Source organism: Thunnus thynnus, chromosome 3 (genome assembly GCF_963924715.1).
Source record: "Thunnus thynnus chromosome 3, fThuThy2.1, whole genome shotgun sequence".
NCBI lineage: Eukaryota > Metazoa > Chordata > Actinopteri > Scombriformes > Scombridae > Thunnus > Thunnus thynnus.
In genome coordinates this window covers 11,651,388-11,672,751 of record NC_089519.1, presented here as the reverse complement: position 1 = coordinate 11,672,751, position 21,364 = coordinate 11,651,388, and the positions used below count along the sequence as shown (strand labels likewise).

The 21,364-nt window shown below is 38.8% G+C and overlaps 2 protein-coding genes across 2 annotated transcripts; one reads left to right on the top strand and one right to left on the bottom strand.

Annotated features, from left to right (window-relative positions):
• unc93b1 (unc-93 homolog B1, TLR signaling regulator) lies at nt 1-13,107 on the top strand. The gene is made up of 13 exons (XM_067584174.1): nt 1-141; nt 1,733-1,849; nt 2,012-2,153; nt 2,288-2,441; nt 2,538-2,699; nt 5,341-5,470; nt 5,623-5,716; nt 7,037-7,161; nt 7,908-8,090; nt 8,341-8,614; nt 8,713-8,834; nt 8,939-9,061; nt 10,552-13,107. Exons 1-13 carry the CDS (start codon nt 139-141, stop codon nt 10,816-10,818), a joined length of 1,896 nt encoding a protein of 631 aa, XP_067440275.1. The 5' UTR covers nt 1-138; the 3' UTR covers nt 10,819-13,107.
• Nucleotides 13,108-13,422: 315 nt separating this feature from the next.
• LOC137179490 (beta-crystallin A1-like) lies at nt 13,423-19,900 on the bottom strand. Its single transcript, XM_067584176.1, has 6 exons — nt 19,734-19,900; nt 19,372-19,448; nt 19,141-19,259; nt 15,835-15,976; nt 15,402-15,544; nt 13,423-13,848 (listed from the first exon to the last, which is right to left on the bottom strand). The coding sequence occupies exons 2-6, from the start codon at nt 19,444-19,446 to the stop codon at nt 13,701-13,703; spliced, it is 627 nt and encodes a 208-aa protein (XP_067440277.1). The 5' UTR covers nt 19,447-19,448; nt 19,734-19,900; the 3' UTR covers nt 13,423-13,700.
• Between the last annotated feature and the right edge of the window lie 1,464 nt (nt 19,901-21,364).

The window sequence follows — 21,364 nt, the reverse complement described above, 5'->3', positions numbered from 1 at the left end:
ACAACTGACTTTCGTTTCCCTGGTGAAACTTTTATAAATACCACCAGCTTGTGTCGTGTAAAGGGGAACTGATCTGCAGACTGCTCTGTGTTTCTGAGCCTCAGGTGGACTAACTTCACTCTGCTGTCTGCGTGGGGCATGGTGAGTGATCTTCCAGGTGGTGTTAAATTGTAAAAAAAGGCTCTATGATAGTATTTAATACTCATGAATTAGATGAACCTGAAATATGTGGCAGGCATTGACACAAACAGAATCATAAATTGTTATTGTAGATGGATGTCACAGTGAGAGTCACTATATTGGTTGCAGTAATATCGTCAAATAATAGTAGCACATACGCACTTCTAACCCATGCATACTAACATTAAGTCGTAACTTTACAGGAATATTAAAGGGACTTTTGAAGGGTCAGGCTGTGGGCAAAGGCAACACGCAGAGTGGAAAATGACTTTGCTTTGTATGGAAACATTAATGTTTAATAAATAACTTTTTTGAGAAAATGTTCATTTAAGCTTAATATCGGAGATGTGTTTATAGAGCCGTGTAGTCTACAGAGAAGAAAACAATGTTGTAATTACTGCTAACATTTATCAGAATATGTTTAACTTTTCTTTTTTAAATATAAATATATATAATAATGTGGGTTATAGTTATCGAGTTACAATGAAGGGAAAAGGCTCTGGACCCTAGATAGAGCTCTATAAACTTCATGTTAGCATGGAAAGCTATAGCTAGCTAGAAACTAAATAATTCAATTTCCTCCACCAGATAACTAGATTACATATGAGCTTCTATCTGAATGTGATAAATTATGATAAATCCAGATACCCAATACATTTAACAGAGGACACACTACTACTATTATACTACTACTAGTACTACCACATAATACTGTATAATAATTTATAGCCAAATTTATGATTTTTTTTTTCAAATAAAAGTGTTTTACAGTCTGTAAAACAGGACAAACAGCATAAAATAAACATAGAAAAATGAACTCAGTAAAGTGTATGACGCTATAAGAAAAAAGGATGTGAAATCAAGAAAAAAAGATAAGACACGTGGCTCTTACACACCAAAGGAAATAGACATGAATCCTAATCATAATAAAAAGTTCATAAGTTTTTTAAAGGTATATTTTATTTTGATATATAATTTTCAGCAATACAATTTCACAATTTCAAATGTTAGTTTGCTTAATTGGGTTTGCAGCAGCTTTCGTTTACATTTTTCCAGTATTAAATACATAAACATTTACATAAATAAGTTACATGATTACACAGATAGTAAAAATTAATTAAAATAACCAAAAAAACTGAACAAACAAACAAAAAAACAGGGGGGTCGGGGGAGATTATGTAGTTGTATATTATGTATTTTGGAGCCTTTGTGCATATGTTGTTTGCTCTGTGTCATAAAGTTAAAAGTTCATAACTTTAAAGGTTAATTATACACATTTTTCCAGCCTTAGATTTTATCCTGAATTCATCATATTTTTTGTGGTTTGTGAAACCTTTTAAAATCATTTAAAGGTAATGTTCTGAGTATACAACATTTGACAACATTTAAAGCCTTTTTGTTGAACATCGTGCACAGACATGTGGTCCCTACAGGTACACTGTAGGAGTAATAATATAGGAACAAGATATTACAGGATTGATTGGTTTAGATCATTGCAGAAGGTGCAGTTAACCATCTGTTAATACAGTGTACTGCTCCTTTTGGTCACCAGATGGAGGCAACAGAGCAAGAAGAGCTCCTCGGAGAGGCTGATCACCTTGTAGCGCCTCCTAATGGAGACCTGAATGAACTGCTGGATGTGGGGCAAGATGACAATATGCATGGCCAGGTGAGCTCACTGCTGCTCTCTTAAAAAACTCATAACTCCAGTCTCTGTGATTCGCAAGTTTTGTGTGAAAGTTAACACACTCCTCCATGGGTGTGATAAAATTCCACCACCTTTGCTCTTATCAAACAGTTTCATAACTTGTTTTTTTGCTTTTTTCATCAGATGGAGGAGTTTCTGGCCCCAGGGGCCGAGTACAATGAGGAGGAGGAGGAGAGGAAGTACTACAGAAGGAAGAGGTTGGGAGTCATCAAGAATGTTCTTGCAGCCAGTATTGGAGCCATGATCGTATACAGTGTGTACATGGGTGAGTCGGACTGTGTTTGCGTTTGATGTGAGCAAAGACATTGAAACACACACAGGCAGAGTCGCAGGGGCTCTGATATGTTCTTATTTTTATTTTAAGTTGTGTGTATGTGTGTGTGTGTGTGTGTGCTGCAGGCCTACTGCAGATGCAGCTTATCCTTCATTATGATATGACCTACCGTGAGGTGAAGTACAGCAACCTTGGCCTGGAGGACATTGACCGTAAGATGCTGATGGGCATCAATGTCACGCCCATCATAGGCCTGCTGTACACCCCTGTACTCATCAGGTAGACACACACACACAATAATAAAATCTTGTTGTTCTTTTTATCTGGATGTACTTGCTCTGCATATAGTACATACTTTTTATACATTGCCTTCAGGTTTCTAGGTACTAAGTGGATGATGTTCCTGGCTTCAGGAATCTACGCACTGTTTGTCTCAACCAATTACTGGGAGCGTTACTACACCTTGGTTCCATCAGCCGTCGCTATCGGTGTGGCCATTGTGCCGCTGTGGGCATCCTTAGGAAGTTACATCACCAGGTAAGAAACAGGAGGTGGAGGGATGGGGGAGGAGAAGATGCTTCATAAGAGGCCGAAGTTTACGTCACAGCACATTGAACGTGATGAAGGTCGACCATTGAAGTGACTCCTCAGATTGTTGCTCTTACCTTCAACACACCAACATTATACCTAAACTTAACCTTCACTAACTTAACTGTTTCTCACCTTACATGAAACCTGACTGACTGTATGTAAGATCACTTTGTGCCTACAGTTAACCATCTCTAACCTAAACATAACCCAGCATCAAAGCATCAAAGCTTTAAAAAAAGAGTAAACCAGTGACATAACAATCACACCATAGGACTCAACGAACAGAGGTTCAAACCCAAATACATCCTGTCTAAGAGACTCCTGAGTGGAGAGTGGACTTGTGTGATTGTGTGATGTGTATGGCTGTGTCACCCCCCTCCCCCCATTTGCTCATTGAGTGGCCACACCAATTAGTGCCGGTTAGCCCTGCAGTTAACCAGTAGGTGAAGAAAAACCCAGAAGGTGAAGAGAAAAGAGCAGGAAACAGTTGTAGCAGCTAAATTTACCAATTTAATTAGCAGTAAATTCCCATTTGGATTATCTGTGTGTGTGAATCAACAAAAGTGCGTGCATGTTTACCTGCCTTTGTGTTTCACGAGTAATTATATCACCATACTAGCATCACCATACTGTTACGTTCTGTCTGTGAAGAAACCTGTTTAGTTGCTGTGTTTTGCAATTAATCCACATTGCCAAGAAAGATTAAACATAAATGTTATTGTGGCATTTGCACTTATTTATCTGCAAACTAAATATTTCCTAAACTAACTATTTGCTGGCATAATTGTTTCTATAACATTATGTATGAAACCAAATGGAGTAATAATACTTTGGTGTGCTTTGTCGAGTGTAGGTAATTCATGCATATTCAGTAGTGTTATCTGGGTGACATTCCATGCTTCCAATTTAGTGCTATCTTGTGTTATTAACATGTAACTTGAATGAGAAACTTCCAACCTTAGAGTGTGCCATCAGTAGCTAAAGAGAACATGAGGGCATTTCCTTGCAGCTAGAATATGTAATATATTTGAATGAAGGTGACTATGACATTGAATGTTGAAGGACTACACACTCACCTACTTGCCAACTAACCGGTAAAGGAAAGTTCTGTCTCCTCTGTGTTTAGTCTCACTTATTATCCGCATAAGATCAATCACTGCCTTCTTTGGTCACATGATCGACTGGATTTTTGACGCAGAGAGTTACAAAAAAAACCAGTTACAAATAAAAAATTGATAATAATGTATCAGGTGATATTATTATTTTTTGGGGGGCATTTTCCCAAGGTCCCCTCAGTCCCAAGGTCGCCCCAGCTGACATTCTTTTTTAATAGACAATATAATAATACATCAACCCCCTGTTCCTCCCACAATCCCACAGTTTTTCTATGCTGGCATGCTGTCTGGTGCCTGTCAGGTATAATGTGCAGTAATTTGATTAAATGAAAATTAACTAAGGAATATGCAAAATGTAAGGACAAAACTGAAACAAATCAGGTCTTAAAATCCTCCTCAACTCAGGGTCACAAGATTACGTAATAAAGTAGGATCAACCTGTCGACACCCAGTAAGCCTGGAGCTTTTGTGGCCCCTGGAGTTCTGGGGCCCGGGGCTATTTTTCACTTTGAATAATTGATAATCCAGCCTTGAACTATGACATCATTTCTAAATTATAAATGATTATTTTCTTGTTACTTCTGGGCTGATACTGATATATCTGTGATAAGATAAAATCAGATGAAAATGCTGACATGATTAAATTAGACAGTTTAGGAGCCACTGGTCATTAGCCGAGCCATTGTTGCCTTTTCAGGACATTTGTTAAAACCAGTTAAAAATAAACATGCACTTCAGTCTGTGATGTATTCATCATCTCCTCTGATGGAGCACAGATTACACTTGCTTGTATGCTGTCACTGCTTGTGAGTGTGTTCACTTGTTGTGTCAAACAATTACGATGAGACTCTAAGAAGAATCATTAGCAGCTCTGAGGGAGTGTTGTCAAGTGAGTCTGTTAACAGAAGAGGTGTAACAATACCTTGTATTGTTTCAGTCAATATGAGGCTCCTGATGTGACAAATGAAACAGTGTCAAGCTGAGATCTTTTTTGTCACCGCTTGCAATGTTTGTTTTATTTTGTAAAACATCGTTTTGCTTTTTTGTGAATCATGTTGCTGAGAAACAATTCTCTCAGGAAAAATTAATTTTTTTCATTACAACGTCTCAAGTATGGTTGAGTGAATAAAAAAACAGAAAATGTCAATTTAAGGCACATTCCCAAGCTCCATGCTTTCAAATCTAATCAAACAATGATTTTCTGGAATCGTTAAACCCCTACTATTCAACATTTAAAGACTAAAGCTTAGTTTTCAGTGTGTGAAATTATCAAGGGAGCTTTAGAAAAATTTGATGTGGCTGGTTCGACAAGTGTGTATATACACCTCATACACGGAGGCAGAGGTCAGTCAAGTTGTTGTGTGAACTCTGAATATACAAATGCACACCTGATGGGTCATAATAACTATGTTTTTTTAAGTAAATGTATCTGTTTTTGGATTTCTCTTGTCACACAAACACAACACATGCAGGATGGCGCAGCAGTACTACGAGTACGTTAACTACAAGGAAGAACATGTGCAGGAGCAGAAGAAGCTTCCTAAAGGAGCGTGCCACAAATACATCATCGTCTTCCAGTCAGTCTTCAACATCATCTTCCATGTGAGTCCTCACCAGTGTTTGTTCACTCATGCTATAATTCATTTCATGTTTTGTACTGAACAAATGTGAGGACTGTGTTAAACTTCAGAAAAAAGCATTACATCTGCAGAAACAAATAGACGAGCCTCGGTCTTCTCTCTCTTCCTCATCAGCTGAGTTTTGTCTTCGCCGAGTTCCCCATGCGTCTCGTCCTCAACGGCTACCTGCATGAAAACAAACACATTCTCTGCAAAGTCAAACACTGTGGTAAAGACACACATCACTTCACCTCCATTGAAGACAGACTAATAAGCACTCTCTGTCCCATGACATCATCATCATTGACTGCCGAAAAAAGTTTTATGATTCTAGACTCTACTAAATTTAAACTTAAAGCTGCACCAATCAAAATTTTTACATAATCAAAGGACCAAATTACTATGTGAAATGTAAAAGAGGTATCTCATAGTGACGAACCTGCTGAGAATTGTTAACTGTGTATCTGCAGCTCTACTGAGTCTTTTAGCATCTTATCACTCAGTATTTTGGAAAATCCACAAACTATGCTCTTATCACCTTGTTTTCAGCTGCAGCAGTTTCAGTAAAAAAGCTTTAATGAACGTAATGTACACCACCTGCCCAACCCTAAATGGCAGACAGACAAAGGTAGCGACTGGCTGGAGAGCCTAGTGTAGCAGTTAGCAGCTTAATAGCAAGATATTTTTTCTCAGTAGATGGTGAAGACCAAAACAAAGCTAAAAGGAGAAAATATGGAACTTACATAACGACTGTTTGCTAACACATATACCAGATCAACTTTATATCTTTATGCTGCACCCAAGAGGCCAAATAAATTAATGCAACTTTAAATACTTGATTTAATATTCAATCAAATTTTCTGTTTTCATTTCAAAATTTGTAGTTTAAAATTTAATATCTTGAATTGATTTTTGTCAAACAAAAACTCTTGCAAAGCTCATGTCCTCTTTTTTGTAGACTCATAGTTTCTCAGAAAACCAGTGTCAAAGGTTTGCATGAAGTGGAAGTACATGTGCTAATACATGTTGTCCACTAACCACTATGCTTTTAAAAGCAGCAGGGTGCTAAAGGAAACCAAAGTTGCCTCCCAAAGCTGCTACAGTATGAAACAAGTGAATTGCAACACTTCTGCTAAAGCTGAAATGTTTTTTGTGGCATGCTTAATTTGGGAAAGGATCCCACTCTTGACAAGAAAGCTTCCATTTTACTGTAAACAACAATAGGAGGAAACGGAACAGTAGAAAGGTTCACACACCACAGCTACACAATACAATACTATGATCACACACACATCCTTGTTTTCTTTTAAAGCTGCTGCTGTTAGTTGTTAGTTTTCCTTTTAGCTTTTTAATGTAGATTTAAGTCATTCTGTTAATTCTTTGTTTAATGTTTTATTCTGTCCTAAATAGTAGAGATACAGTCTCATGTGTTAAATATTCAAGCAGATGCATCAGTTGTGACTTGATGAAGACCCTGCGCTACTGAAACATGCTGGTTGCTTCCCATCACCTTGTTTCTAATGTCTGAGCCTTCCTCTTCCTCTGCCAGGTGCAGTAATCAGTGGAGTGATCCCCGGCTTCAACACCACTGTGCTGACTAACCTGCCACGCTCCATGCTGCTCATCCAGGTGGAGAGCGTCCTCATGGGCTTCGCCTTCCTCTCCATGATCATCGTAAGATCTCAACTCCCTGACTCCTGACTCATACCCACACACACACACCCCCACACACACACAGACACACACACATACACACACATCTGACTCCCGAGAATTCAGTGAGTTTAGGTGGTTTATTATGTGTCGTTTGTTTTGTAATAATCTTGATTGTCTTGTGTCTGTTCTGTATTGCTCTACTTTGGAGAAGAAGAAGTACAAACAAAAACAAAAATATAATATCGCTGCTAAGAAAACTGAATACACACTAAGCTGTGTTAAGATACTAATACTCTGCTAAAACGGTAATTTTCACCTCGTAAATCCCACCATACATCTATTTTTTTATTTAAAGATAGGAACATATATAAATTGTTCCCACTATACAACAAAAAAGAGCAATCAGTTTTACATTAGGGAGGAGTTACATTGTAAAAAAGATTTTAAACATAAGTCTTAGTTTGTAGTTTAATAGCTTAACTGCTTTTAATATGTAGTTAGTTGCTTGCACTGCTTTGCTTTCTAGATGTAGTTGTAAAGCTAATACTGCTCTCAGTGATCTTAGAGGGCTATAAAATTGTTTGAGAATTTCTTTGTTATTCAGCGCTGTGCAAAACCCTATTTTGTTTTCAGTGTCGCACTGTAGGTTGCAATCAGTTATTTTGCCCCGCACTGGGCTGATTTACAAAACAGCATGTACAAATGATAGCTATCATTCAAAATAATTCAAATGAAATGAAATACTGTGTACTACTATCACACAGTTCCTTGTGTTGTGCGGTGCCGCTTACCGCCCGACAGAAGAGATCGACCTCCGCAGTATCGGCTGGGGAAACATCTTCCAGCTGCCTTTCAAACACCTGAGAGACTACCGCCTGCAACTGCTCTGCCCCTTCTTCATCTACAGCGGATTTGAAGTGCTGTTTGCCATCACTGGATTCTCCCTGGTACGCTGTCAATAGAGTTGGTTGTACTAATAGTAGAGTAGCTTTTACTTGCAATGTTTAGTTTTTGTTTTATTTGTTTAGAAGGTAGTTTGTACAGACGTGTCTTTAATCAAAACCCTAACCCGTAATATGTGATAAATGTGTCCTTGCCTTGTTTGAAAAGCAAGCTGGAGGCATAAAGGTGCAGGCAGGTTATAGTAATAAAGACAGAAAATATGTCATTTCTTTCTTTATTTCCCTCTCTTTACAGTCCTATGGCGTATGTGTGTTGGGGCTAAAAAGTCTGTGGCTCCTCATTGTCGTCTATGGCCTCTCCTGCTCCGTCTTCTCCTCCCTCTCCTTGTGCCTCCTACGCCTCCCACGCTGGCTGTGTCTGGTGGGGGGCGCTGCTGTGCACTTTGTGCTGCTGATTACTCTCATGGCGTTGAGTCCAACTCCTAAAGATCAAGAGTATCTGGGCCCTTTGCTGGTGATCACTGTGCTGTGGGGACTCGGCACCGCCCTGAACAAGACGGGCGTCAGCAGTAAGTAGCAGCTGTGATTATGATGTCTGCATGTACTGTACATTGACTCTGTTAACACATGACGTGTGTCGGCATAAACGCCTCTGTGTGTGTGTCAGCCCTGCTTAGTATGCTGTATGCTGAAGAAAAAGAACGTCTGGACTTCGTCTACACTATCTATCACTGGTGGCAGGCCATCGCCATCTTCATAGTCTACCTCTGGTCCAACCTGCCTATGAGGGTATGTGACTGTGTGTGTGTTAAGAGAGCGTTTAGTGTGTGTGTTTGTATCTCGAGTGCCTATTTTTTCCTTACATCATCCATTTTTTATCCCCTCTCACTCAGGCCAAACTCTCCATCCTGTTGGCCACTTTACTCCTGGCCTGCTACTGCTATTGGGTGATGGAGCGTCGCCTCGCAAGAAATGTGATTCCCAGACGGCCTCGGATCCCTCGGCCAAGGCACAAGGTAACCAGTCACAGTGTGCCACGAATAACTGCCTTCACAGGCCAAGTTATTTAACAAATTCCAACGAGGAGTTCAGCTTCTATTGAGGACAACTATGGTAAAATGGCACTCATGTTACTGCAGAGTGAGTTGGATAATATCATCCCCCATTTTCACCAAATACTGCTGTCCATGTGATGTGGAAAAAAGAAAGAAAACAATCAGGACCAGTCCATAAATGCTCATTTGTATCATAATTTTTTCACTTTCAGCATTAAGCATTTCTTTGCTAATTTCAAGTAAAATCTTTTTTAAATATATTCTGGTTGAGTAGCATTCACTGGAATGAATGAGCAGCCACATATAATGATCTCATGCACGGTGTGATATACAAAATGTGGGTATTTTAACAGCCACTGGTGTTCTCATGTGAGGTGAAGTTAAAAAGTCTTTGTGCCATCAAAGCATAAACACTAAGATTATATTTACTGTGGTATAGCAAAGCCACATTAAGTAAGCAATACACCACTGTAGATAATGTAAGTAGTGTCTGCTGGCCGATGTGGGCTGGACAGCTTTGGATAAAGTACACTTTAATATTAAATATTCATTTATTCACTCATTCATTCAAAAATATATGAGATGATGGAAGTAAGTCCATTATTTTTCTTATATCGTGACACTTGAGAATGTAATATCACAGTTATATTGTAGCTGTTTAGTAGAGGCAAAAAGAGAAGCTGAGTTCAAATAGCCATCTAACTGTGGTTTGGTAAAATAGCAGCGGTGGTTCAAACTGGTGACCAGAAGCACAACTACATTTGAAGTGTTGTGTTATATTCTTTTAATGACCTACTGCCATCCAATCAGAAATTTTCATGGTCGAGGTTAACTTCTGAGATCACACCAGCAGCGTATTTATAGGTTTGAGTGTGAATGCAGTCCGCCACTTTAGTGCTTTTCATCGATCAATCCCTTCTCTGTTTAAACTTGGTGTATTCATTGCCTGACATCTTAAGTAAAACTGCTGTCTTTGATATTTGCTGTGGCTTAGTACAAAGTTATTTGATTTCTAGCTTTTAGGAAATCTTCTGCCTATACCAAAGCTAAAACTATAAATGCACCAAACAGCAACTGATTTAAACCCAACAGTCACAACTTTGCAGAAGACCAAATCTCACTGCACACCAGAAATCTCAATTTTTTTCTCTATTTTTCTTTTCTGAAGCAAACAATGCTTTTGCATCCAGCATATAAATTCTTCATTCACTCCAAAAAACTCTCTTATCTCACGCAGAACTAATAAATAACTTATAGATTAGGTGTGAGAGTGAGATTTGAACTCTTACAAACACTAATTTGTCTTCAATTTGTCCACACCAGCATGCTGTGGGAGAAATCCTTCAGCTGTGCAGGAGTAAAGTAAATCTCATTAACTGCAAACACATTTTGACCTAAGAGTGACTCACTTCCTCTCCTCAGTTATCAATATAACACATGATTTGTATCAGGTCAAAGGCTACCGCTACCTAGAAGAGGACAACTCAGATGAGTCAGACTCTGAGAGAAGTGAGGAGGACGAGGAGGAGAAGATGGAGGACGAAGACCATGTGGCGGAGGAGATCGGAGCAGAGGGCAGGGAGGAGGGGGGCCAGGACGCAGGGGCCCAGGGAGCTGACTCACCCGGTGCCAGGAGGAGAGGGGCTGAGGGTCACCGCCGCAGACGGGAGGACGACCGTAAGAGGGAAGGAGAAAGGGAAGAGCGTGAGGGAGGGTGAGAGAGGACAAAAAGGAGGAGAAAGAGAGAGAGATGGTGGACAGATGACAGAGATACAGGAGAATCGGAGAAATGCTGGAAGTTGTTGTATTCATGAAACCGTTCATATTTTTACAGATTTTTTATCCCTCATGTAATTCTTATATACTACACTAAACAGAACACACATTTTTCTGTCATAAGCTGTGCTTAAAAGGCTGTTATTCGCTGTACAACTTCACAACAGTGATCCAGACAAAAAGTACAGCAACTGGAAATACTATATTGCTATAAAATAAGAGGCATCATAAAGGGTATCACACACTGGATAAAACAAGACTGTAACTCAGATACAGCAAGAATACTTGTTTTTCTTCCTTTGCTGCACAGTTTGTGGCTTTACCAAATGTGCCAATAGTTACTGAGGGCGTTGTAGCTGCTTTTTGTACTTCATCAATTAGAAAAAAATATTCTGTAATAATATGCACTTATCTGCAAAAACAGAACTGAAAGCAACAGAAAAAGAAATGAGGAATTGATTTTCTCTGTTTATCCCGTAGGGCGAAGTGTGTTTTGATGGAGTCACTTTTAGAGAGCCTGCAAGGTTCTGCCGGATGTGAACAGCATAAACAGCCATAGCTATATTTGTCCTTTTTTGTCTCTGTTTACCTTCAACCCCTCAACTTATGCACATGTATTAGAGAAAAGAAGCTAACACATGATATTATCAGACGCTCAGACATGTGTCTATTGCCTGATGTATCTCTTGGGTTGAGTTAAACGTGCTTTTTGCAGAAGCTAAATATGAATATGACTGTATGAATGTATGTTTATTCTTTAGGGTAGTTCAATTTGAAACAGGTACCAGGGTCAGTCATGTATGGCCAATGCCAGTAAGTTACACATTTTAGTTAACAGTGGCCTCAGGGATATTATGGTGACTATTATGGTATACTATCTTCAAATGTCTTAAATTCAACAATAAACAAGACTCTGCTGCCACGCTAGCGGCTCCATGAGGCTACTTGTGTACTAATGTTAGCATGCTAACATGTCCACAATTACAATTACACACAATGTTAACATGGTGATGCTTGGCAGGTATAGTGTAGTTTACCATGTTCACCATCTTATTTTAGTGTGTTAGCATGCTAACATTTCCTAATTAGCATTAGACTCAAAGTACAGGCGAGGCTGACTACAAAAGTCAGCCTGCTGGTGCTAGAGGATAGTCAGTGAGTCATCACTGTCATTAAGTGTTCTGTGGGGACCATGAATGTGTGTACAACATTTCATTGCAATTGATCCAACAGAACTGTTATTGCCCTTCCTATTGTCACACCGCTCAAGTGGCTAAAAAAAACAGAATAACTGTTTAGTAGAAGAGTTTGTACAGCAAACATATTATAGGGTCAGATCATGTCTTGAAACTACTCACATCAGCATGTCCACATGCCATTAAAAAGCCTTAAAAGTATTGTATTTTTTGTGTTAATCTGAGACATCAAAAAGTATTAAAAGGTTTTACAGTGCAGGTGTTAGAGGTACTATTTTTTCATGATGCAACAACAGTTTTGTTTGAGTCAAATTCACATTCTTTCATAGATTTATAACTGGTCTGGTCGGATGTCATACAAACCAATAAGGCACATAGGTTTTACTGTATCCATTTTATGAAGTTGTCACACCTATTTGTTTTACTGGCCATTGAGTTTCTTTTTTTTAGTTGGTTTGATTCATAAATAGAGAGAAATAGACAAAAGTAATCAACAGTCATGTTAGGACAGGAAGCTGTGATGCCTTCATAGTAATGGTGAGATATTTCATGTATTTTTGTAGGTACATAGTCAGACATCAGGCTTTGTTCATCTTTTATTTACTCGTGGGAGTGTAATTTTTGTCAGAACTGCTATTTAAACCAGCTGTCAAACGAAGGAATAGAACCCACAGTAGAGATTTATAACTCCTTACTTCTCAGTGTACTAACGCCAAAACTACTCAATGGTGCACTCATCCCTATGAAGTTGTGAACTTATGTAATATAATGTGACTGACTTAGTGTGAAACTGTTGCTATGTTCTTGGAATAGATTTTGTACTTCTGTCTTGATTACACCTGCAAATTCAACTAAAGATTGTGTTGAAGTTGATTGATGCTGATTGTGTTTCTCTCAGCGGGTGGGTGGTGTGTTGTGAAAGTCACTGAAATTACCTTCAGCAACATTTAACAACCTTCTAACAAATATCACCATGGAAACTTTAGCGTGTGACCAGTTCAAAGAATAGCACAAATAAATTAATGTTTACTTGCAGTTACTGTGATAGAGTACATTTACATATCTACACATTTATAAATGTAGAATACTTTATTACATCACTATAATGACTGAAAAAAGTTTTTTTAAAAAGTTGTGTTCAAAAATGTACCGCTATAAAAGAATATAAGCATCAGAAATATAATGTAACATAATAACATAATAAGTATCACTTCTTTTGAGTGTTTAATTACTGGTGTGTTAAAATACTCCTATTGAAAATATATATATTTAGTTTTACTTTTTGCTTTAGGTGTGCTGCCAAACATTCTCTCTGCATACTTTCACTCACACAGGAATCACAGAAATGACTTATGTTCTGAATTGAAAATTTATTTCACTTGTAGTAAAACAAAATAGTTTTGAGTATTAACAGAAATATGAATATGAGCTGTGATAAAGAGGTAGCTTCTATAGGACTGATGTTTTGTTTTGTGATCACTTTGTGGTCCTGACTAATGAAGCCCTGAGCTCAGAATCAAACCTGAATTTCAGGCTTTGGGCTCATATTCAGGCTCCTGAAGCACAACGCCCAGGTGTTAGTCTGAGCGCGGGCGCTGTTGCCGCTGCCAGTGTTGATCTGTTCCCTCTCAGTGCCTGATACGTCTGATGGACTGGATCTTTGGAGTCTGGCAGTGGGAGCCCCAGATCTTACACTGCTGGTAGTCTCCGCTGTGTTTCTCACACTCCATGATGTACTGCTGGCCTCTGTAGCCGGGGTACTCATAGCACACAAAGCTGTACAAAGACAGAGGCAGGAAGAAGAAGGTAAGAAGAGCTGACTTTAGTTGCTTCATGTAAAGATATTCTCAACATGTGCTGTATGTGGTATTTAACCCATCAGAGCCACAATGGATTAGTCAGTTATATATATAGTCATCTATTATGGTCACAATAGATTAAAGTCAGTTTCAGTTTTCCTAAGTCTCCATAGATACCATTTATGTCATGATGATTTTACATCTGTATAATATAACAAGTCATAAAATAAGTCATGCCAGCAGCTGTTTAAGGCTCTCAGCTCTTGCAAAGAAAAGATGGATATAAGTTGAGATCAAAATTAGTTTTTTAACTTAAGCAGTCAAGATGACGTGAATGTAAAAATGCTAGTGTATGGTAGTGGTTGTCATGCTAATACACTGATGTTCTAGCAGGTAATAACTATCACGTTCACCATCTTAGTCTAGTGTGATAGCATGCTAACATTTTCTAATTAGCTCAAATCACAGCTGAAGCTCATGGTAGCGTCATAAATTTTGTGCATATTTGGTCATAAAAGTATTGGTCAATTTTAAATTTTGACAAGATGTTATCACAATTTATCCTCTGAGGAACATGAATGTTTGTACCAAATTTCATGGCAGTATATTGTATAATTGTTGCACTATTTCACTGAAAACAAAGTGGTGGACCCTGCTACTCCACTATCTGACCGCCATCCTTCCAGCTGCACTGCTAGTGTGGCTAAAATAATGGCATCATGCTTTTGAATATTTCACTCAATATAAAAGTGATGTAGCATAGAGAAAGTGCTGGAACATGTGTCTCATTGTTGAGTAGTTTTCTAACATTGAAGCTGCTCAAGAGGGAAACTGAAGGTAAAAATCAGCACTCTAGAGATTTAAGTGAGATGATTGACAAGCAGATGCAGCTAATGAAAGAGGAAGAAGTAAAGATATGCTAAGAGGCAGCATTGTAGGAGTTACGTTGTACACATGGGTGTTGTGAGGAAGTGTGTAAAACCAGATTTTAAAAAAAAAAAAGTAAACTATATAACTGAATATTTCAGCTCATTCATGCTTCATGAAAGGCTTGAACTGGTACAAGTGATATGACTACATTAAAAATGTGCATGCTATTTCTGTATGGCTTTCTAATAAGTCATCCTTTTATAAAGAGTTTATAAGCTGTAAACAATGGCTTAATAAATGTTTAATAAAGCATATATTAATGCTTAGCTTGCGTTTGTCCTCCTCTAGCATGACACATTCTTTGTGCTTTTAACTAGTTCTTTAGCTCATTAGAAAGACTCCTAATGCACTGTTACTTTGTGGAAGGGTTAGGGTTACCTTATAATCTTATAACTTATCTACAAAGTACTAGTAAATGATTTATTGACCATTTATAATCTCATTAGTTAAAACTGATAGGTCCTTTATAAAGGCTACCTTATTAGAAAGTTGTAGTGATTTTTTTCTGCTCTTGTCCATTAAGTCCACAAAGACTTTTTTATGATAAAGAGCTACAAAGCAGCTTGAAGTAGAACGTGTTGGGATGAAGAACTGACTTACGCGCCACACTGCACGTGCATGGAGCCCACCTCAGGCTGGGCCCAGCCCATGGCCTGCAGTGAGGGGTAGTCGTCGCACAGCTCAGTGCAGCGGCCTGTGAAGTTCTCCTTCTCGAAGATCATCATACGGCTGCTTTGGTGAGACTGTGGAGGGGGCGGATGCAGAGGGAGAGATGGAAAGAACGGAGAGTTAGTGTTTTAACTTACAGTTGGAGCTGTCAGACAGATGTACAGCGAGAGCAGACGTTAGACACTGAGTTGTCGTTCTATTTTTGAGCTGTCTCAGTCACCCGCTGTGTGGCTCACTCTTCTTCTCTCCGTCCTTCTGTCACTCTGTCACTCACTATCATCTCCATTTCCATCCGCCTGCTTTCCTGCTCTTTTACTCCCACCTTTCTCTCATTTTAGCCCTCCCCTCCTCTGCAGGTACTCACAGCACAGTAGATGGGGCGAAAAGACATGAAGCGCTCAGTGTGGTAGGACAGGGAGCCGCTGTGGGAGGCCCAGTTGGGGTACTCGCCAATCTCCAGGATGAACTGCTGTCCCTGGAAGTCATGGTGCTCGAAACCCACCCAACTGGATAGATAGGTGAAAAGGGTCAAACGAGTGAGTAACAGTGGTACAAAGAGTTTTATGAATTCAGACTGGAGATAAAACAGACAAGCGGCAGGTGACAATAGACAGGATGAGAGGAGAGAATACACAAAAGGAGAGAGCGGGGAAGGTCCGCAGATGGGAAATTTAACCACATTTGTCTAGTGGTCACAGGCAACACTGCACCTCAAGAGGAGGATGATGAGCAGGTGCATTAAGTTGTTAGGATGATTTTTTTAAAAAACATTTAACATTCCAATAGTCCACTTTCCCACACAGTTTTATATGCTGAAGGACTGGACTGTTTTTTCAACACTCAGGATAATCCTTAGCTGAATTAACAAAATAACAATGAAAAATGAAGTTTCAAAGTTTGGATGAGACAACAGTGACAAGTTCCTGCCATGTTGCACAGAGAAGATGAAGGGGCACAAAAAGATATTCAGTGTATCATATACTGTATGACAAAGAAAAGCCTGGAACCTGGAATTTTTTCTTGAAAAGTTACTAAAACAATTAAGCAATCATCAAAGTAGTTTTAGATTCATTTGTATTTGATTATTCAAGTTATTTGACTAATCATTTCAGCTCTAATCCATTATGTGACTTTGTTTCTGCAAAACAGCTTTGGAGCTCAGTAAATGTATTTGAATCTTTAGTCCACTAGTTATGTAGACTGCTGCACTGCCAGTGAGACTCACACAGAATCTCTCAGTGAAGAGCTGGAGCTAAATCTGCACTCGGCTGCTGATGTCAGCAGGTGCTGGAGAATCAATTGGCAAGCTTTGCAGAACATGACTAAGGCCTGGGCTGGTAGAAAGCTGCTCAAAGTAAAGTTTTGGTCTTAAGTGCGTCAAAATACTGAGGGTGACATAAGTTTGCTCTTACTCTCACTCAGAATAAATGCCATGCATTAATGTTCAGACTTATCCTCTGCTACTAATTTATTTGAATGAGCTCAAAAGATTTTCTAACCCTGTAAGGAATCTCTAACAGATGGCTGTGTTGCGCACACAGAGGAAAAGACACACTTAACTAGAAGACAGAAAAGATGTTTGGATTACATGTTGTTGATACAACATAATAAGGTTTGGATTCTCAGCTTAATACTGTGTTGGATTGAGTGAGAATACAATCAAAATAATACAAACTACAAAAAATACAATGATTCATTTCAAATTTAACTGGACAGTGATGGAATACAATACATGTGTCCTGCCTCTTTTTAAGGAGAATGTTTCATGTTAAGGTCAAACTCCTTCTTCAGCTGATTAAGAGTTAACAATATCCTAAACAGTGTATCTGACTTTTGCAACATAATTATCGCATACATTTTCTAAACATAAAGAAGATATGTGTGTGTGATACAATGAATAATTTCAGAGGGATTCATCATCACAGGTTGTACATTAAAATGTGAGGAATGAGTGATGCAGCATTGACGCGTATGCTTTGGAGGCCTGTTATTGGCTGATTCAGTGACTGAGGGAGGGCAACATCATTGTAGAAGTTATTTTTAGGGGTGCATCTAACAGTTATTTTATCATCTAATAATCTGCTGATTATGTTATCAATTCATTGTTTTGGCTATGAAATGTTAGAAACTAGTAAAAACGCCCAGTATATTTTCCTATAGGCCAAAGTGACATCTTCAAAAATATGCAATTAATGAATTATGTAAAACAGAGAAAATCAGCAAATCTTCACATTTGAGACATTAAAATGATAAACATTTATACTTGAAAAATGAACCAATTATCAAGCTAGTTGCCAATTAATTTTATGTCGACCAACTATTTCATTAACTGACTAAATGTTTCATATCTATTAATTTCACAACAATTATGAGTAGCTGCAGTCAGTATCTGAGAACCACAATTCAGCTCTTAAGCTACTATTAGTGTTTTTTTTAATACAAAACTCTGGTGTAAGATCCTGCTGTGGGTTTTTGTTACTTTCCCCCTAATTTTTATGACTTGTAAATCAAAGTTAAGACAATTCTGTGGAAAATTCCTCATCCTTTCCTCTCTACCTCTTGTTTGAGTGTTATTGAGGGCATTCATTCAATAAGCTCATATATATCAAGCTCCCTCACAGCACAACAATGCCAGCTCGCTCTCTTTTTATCAGCTTCCACTCTTTTCCTGTCTGTGAGTGAACTTCCATTACCCCAAACCAGGTAGTGTGGAGTGGAAGTGAATACTGGAACAAAGTCCTCCACAACCTCTAAATGGAAGTACGTGTGCAGGAGGATCTTACTTGGGGCCACTGTTGGATTTACTCATATATCATTTTCACAGTAACTGATCAGGTGGTGAAGTTAAAACTAAAACAATGACAAAAAAAACTAAAGGATGTAATAAAATTGTCCCCTAGTTACTATAACATGTATCCATTACATTTACACACATAAAAATATAGAATATACTCAATGTTACAGGACATTTTGTGTGTCGATGACAGCTGTATGATATCATGATCAGTAGTAATGGTGGACTCTTGCTTCTTTTTCTCTTCATTTTTTAGTACCCTTGAGAACAAGGCCTTAAATTATACACAGTAACTCTGCTAGCATCCTCTAGAGGTCTTGTTGCTCCTTTTACACATCACATTACTGCCATGTAACTCTCACTTGTGGTGCTAAAAATATGACTGAAATGATAACAGTTATGAGTACGAGAACTGGGCAATAGAAATACTGTAGTGACTGTATAGATAGTATAGTTTTATATATTTACAGCTTGTCATGAGAGGAATGAAAAACTATGATATTTTCTTTTGTCACATGGTTTTATCAAAGGAAGACATTCATGTGACCTTAAATCATCAATAGAAACCGCTGACCACAGGTGAGGGACACATTCCAGGTTTGAATAGCCGACACAAAGTGAGAATCCTGCGGTGTAAACGGCTTTCAGACGGGTTAAAAGACTCTTTCTCTTGTGTCTGAAAGAGGAGCAACATTGTTTATACTGGGTGCCCCCTGCATGTAGGATGGAGTGACCTCAGAGGTGAAAGCCTGGACACTACTTCCTCTCTTCCTCTCTCCGTCTCACAGACACACACTTACATAAACACACACAGTCAATCAGTCAGTCAGCCAGCTTTCCACAGAGACTTGCAGGCGTACAGGCTGTGTGACTCACGCTCCACTCTCCACTCGGATGGAGCGGATGTTATCCAGGCCGCAGTTGTGGATGTTGCTGCACTCGGAGGTGAACTCCAGACTCTTGCCCTGGAAATGCTCCCGATCAAACACAGTCACCTGCACACACACATACACACAAACGCAAGGGGAAGGCAGGTGTGAAGGTGTGTGCTTTATGTGTGTTTATGAGTGTGTGTGTGTAAGTGTGTGTGTGTGTGTGTGAATTCACCTTAAAGAAAGGGGCGGTACCCATGTTAGGGAAGTACATGGGGGAGGTCATGTGGGTTCTAGTGACTCTATTCATTTCTAGAGCAGAGAAAAACAGAGACATGGATCAAAAAAAGGATAAAAACATTAAATGTAATTAGTATTAAATTTATATTGAATAACAATGTAATTACTTTTTTAAATGTGAATTTTAAGTGAATATTAATAGTTTCTATTTGCATTAAAGAACCATGTTTCCCTCCGTATGAATTATTCAATTTCCCATAAAATGCTAGAAAATAAAATGTCTGAGTTACAAACAGTGAATCCTGTAAATCCATCCCGTGGGAAAGTTCTGCATCATTAGTTTCCCGCTCTGCTTACCTGGATGCTCTCCTCGCGCTCCTCACACTCCAAATCCTCTTTAGGAGACTTTTGTCTGAATCTGGCGCTTCTGTTATATACCGGCGTCCACGCGGGGCCCTCGTGCCCGCAAGTGTGCGTGCGTTGCCCCTACATGCTAATGACTCTGTACGAAGCGAGTTTGTGGACTGTGAAGCTTGCCACAATAAAGGATAATACATCCGGTTAATTTCTTCAAAATTAAGCTGTATTGAACAATATAACTCCGTGTGTTGATTTTGAGAACAGTGTAATACAGTGAGAAACATTATCAGCCAGATGGTCAGATGTTTTGAACATTTTTAAGTTATAACACTTTTTTTTAAAATTTATTTTAGCTTTAAATTATGATCCCCAAGACACAGTTTATTAAACCTTTAACACTTTATTTTTAGGGGCAGGCTTCATTTTCACTTCATTCATTCATTCATAAATGTTTTTGAACTACAGATGTTGCTCTACTATTCTTTATATTCTGAGTCCAATAGCCTACAACTGAAATGAATAGTCAATTACTTGATCAGTCAATCAACAGAAAAGTAATCAGAAACTATTTTAATAATCAATTAATTAATTACATTTTTTCACAAAAATATCAAACATTCCCTAGTTTCTCCTATATGAGGATTGTTACTTCACTATAACATCATAAATTGGGCTCTACGACATACGTAGCCTAGTGACGCACATATTTTACACTCATTCTTGACATTTCATAGACTAAATTTTTAATTGATTAACTTATATTCAACATTGATATCATTCATAAATCAATTGATTTAAACAATTCAAATCTTAGATGTTAGGTTTTTATGGTGAAGGATGAAAAACATGACTTCCGGTATTCTGGCTAACTGTGAACAGCTTGACGCAGGTGAGCGTGAACCTGAACGGCCCGTGCCATGGTAAAAAACGGTTCGTGCGCGCGCCGGGGAGCCTGCTGGTGCCCTCTCTCTCTCTCTCTCTCGCTCTCTCTCTCTCTCTCTCTCTCGCTCTCTCTCGTTGTCTCTCTCTCTCTCTCTCTCTCTCTCTCTCTCTCTCTCTCTCTCTCTCTCTCTCTCTCTCTCTCTCTCTCTCTCTCTCTCTCTCTCTCTCTTTGTAGCTACCACCATGCGGCCTGTCGACTCAGCAGATCATATACAGCAGTCACAGAGGTGCGGGTGGTGAATGCAGGGCTGTTGTGTTCTTGGTCTATTCGTATAGGTCAGCAGTGCCATCGTATAGAGCAACAATGGCCGGGGCTATAGGCAGAGAATGAGGAGGATTTGGAGAGCCATCCGGGGGAGCCCGTGTCAATGATGCATCCCAGAAGTCGTGGAAATTGGGATAGAGCAATAAAATTCATTCATATAATTATTGGTTTATACTAATAATGATGTTCTCTTTAAATGACTGAGAAAAAGAAAATGGTTTAGGATAGTAATAAAAAAGAGCCAAAAAAAGAGAAAACTACTGTGAAATCCCACAGGAAAAGAAATATTTTGGAAAGTTTTCTGTCTATAAAGCTGCAGTTGTGTCACATCTGCACAATATATGCAGTGATGTGGTTTTAATGTAAACTCACCAGTCCATCACCTCAGACAACGGGCCACAGTTACCACAGCAACATCCCC

What these genes read in the sequence shown, in the direction of transcription:
- unc93b1 (XM_067584174.1), top strand. An exon ending in CGTATACAGTGTGTACATGG is followed by an intron (nt 2,154 to 2,287) that starts GTGAGTCGGACT and finishes TGTGTGCTGCAG; the next exon opens with GCCTACTGCAGATGCAGCTT. An exon ending in TCCCTCGGCCAAGGCACAAG is followed by an intron (nt 9,062 to 10,551) that starts GTAACCAGTCAC and finishes GATTTGTATCAG; the next exon opens with GTCAAAGGCTACCGCTACCT.
- LOC137179490 (XM_067584176.1), bottom strand. Translation starts at nt 19,446, where the DNA reads ATGAATAGAGTCACTAGAACCCACATGACCTCCCCCATGTACTTCCCT. An exon ending in GTACCGCCCCTTTCTTTAAG is followed by an intron (nt 19,260 to 19,371) that starts GTGAATTCACAC and finishes GTGTGTGTGCAG; the next exon opens with GTGACTGTGTTTGATCGGGA. An exon ending in ATCCGAGTGGAGAGTGGAGC is followed by an intron (nt 15,977 to 19,140) that starts GTGAGTCACACA and finishes CTATCTATCCAG; the next exon opens with TTGGGTGGGTTTCGAGCACC.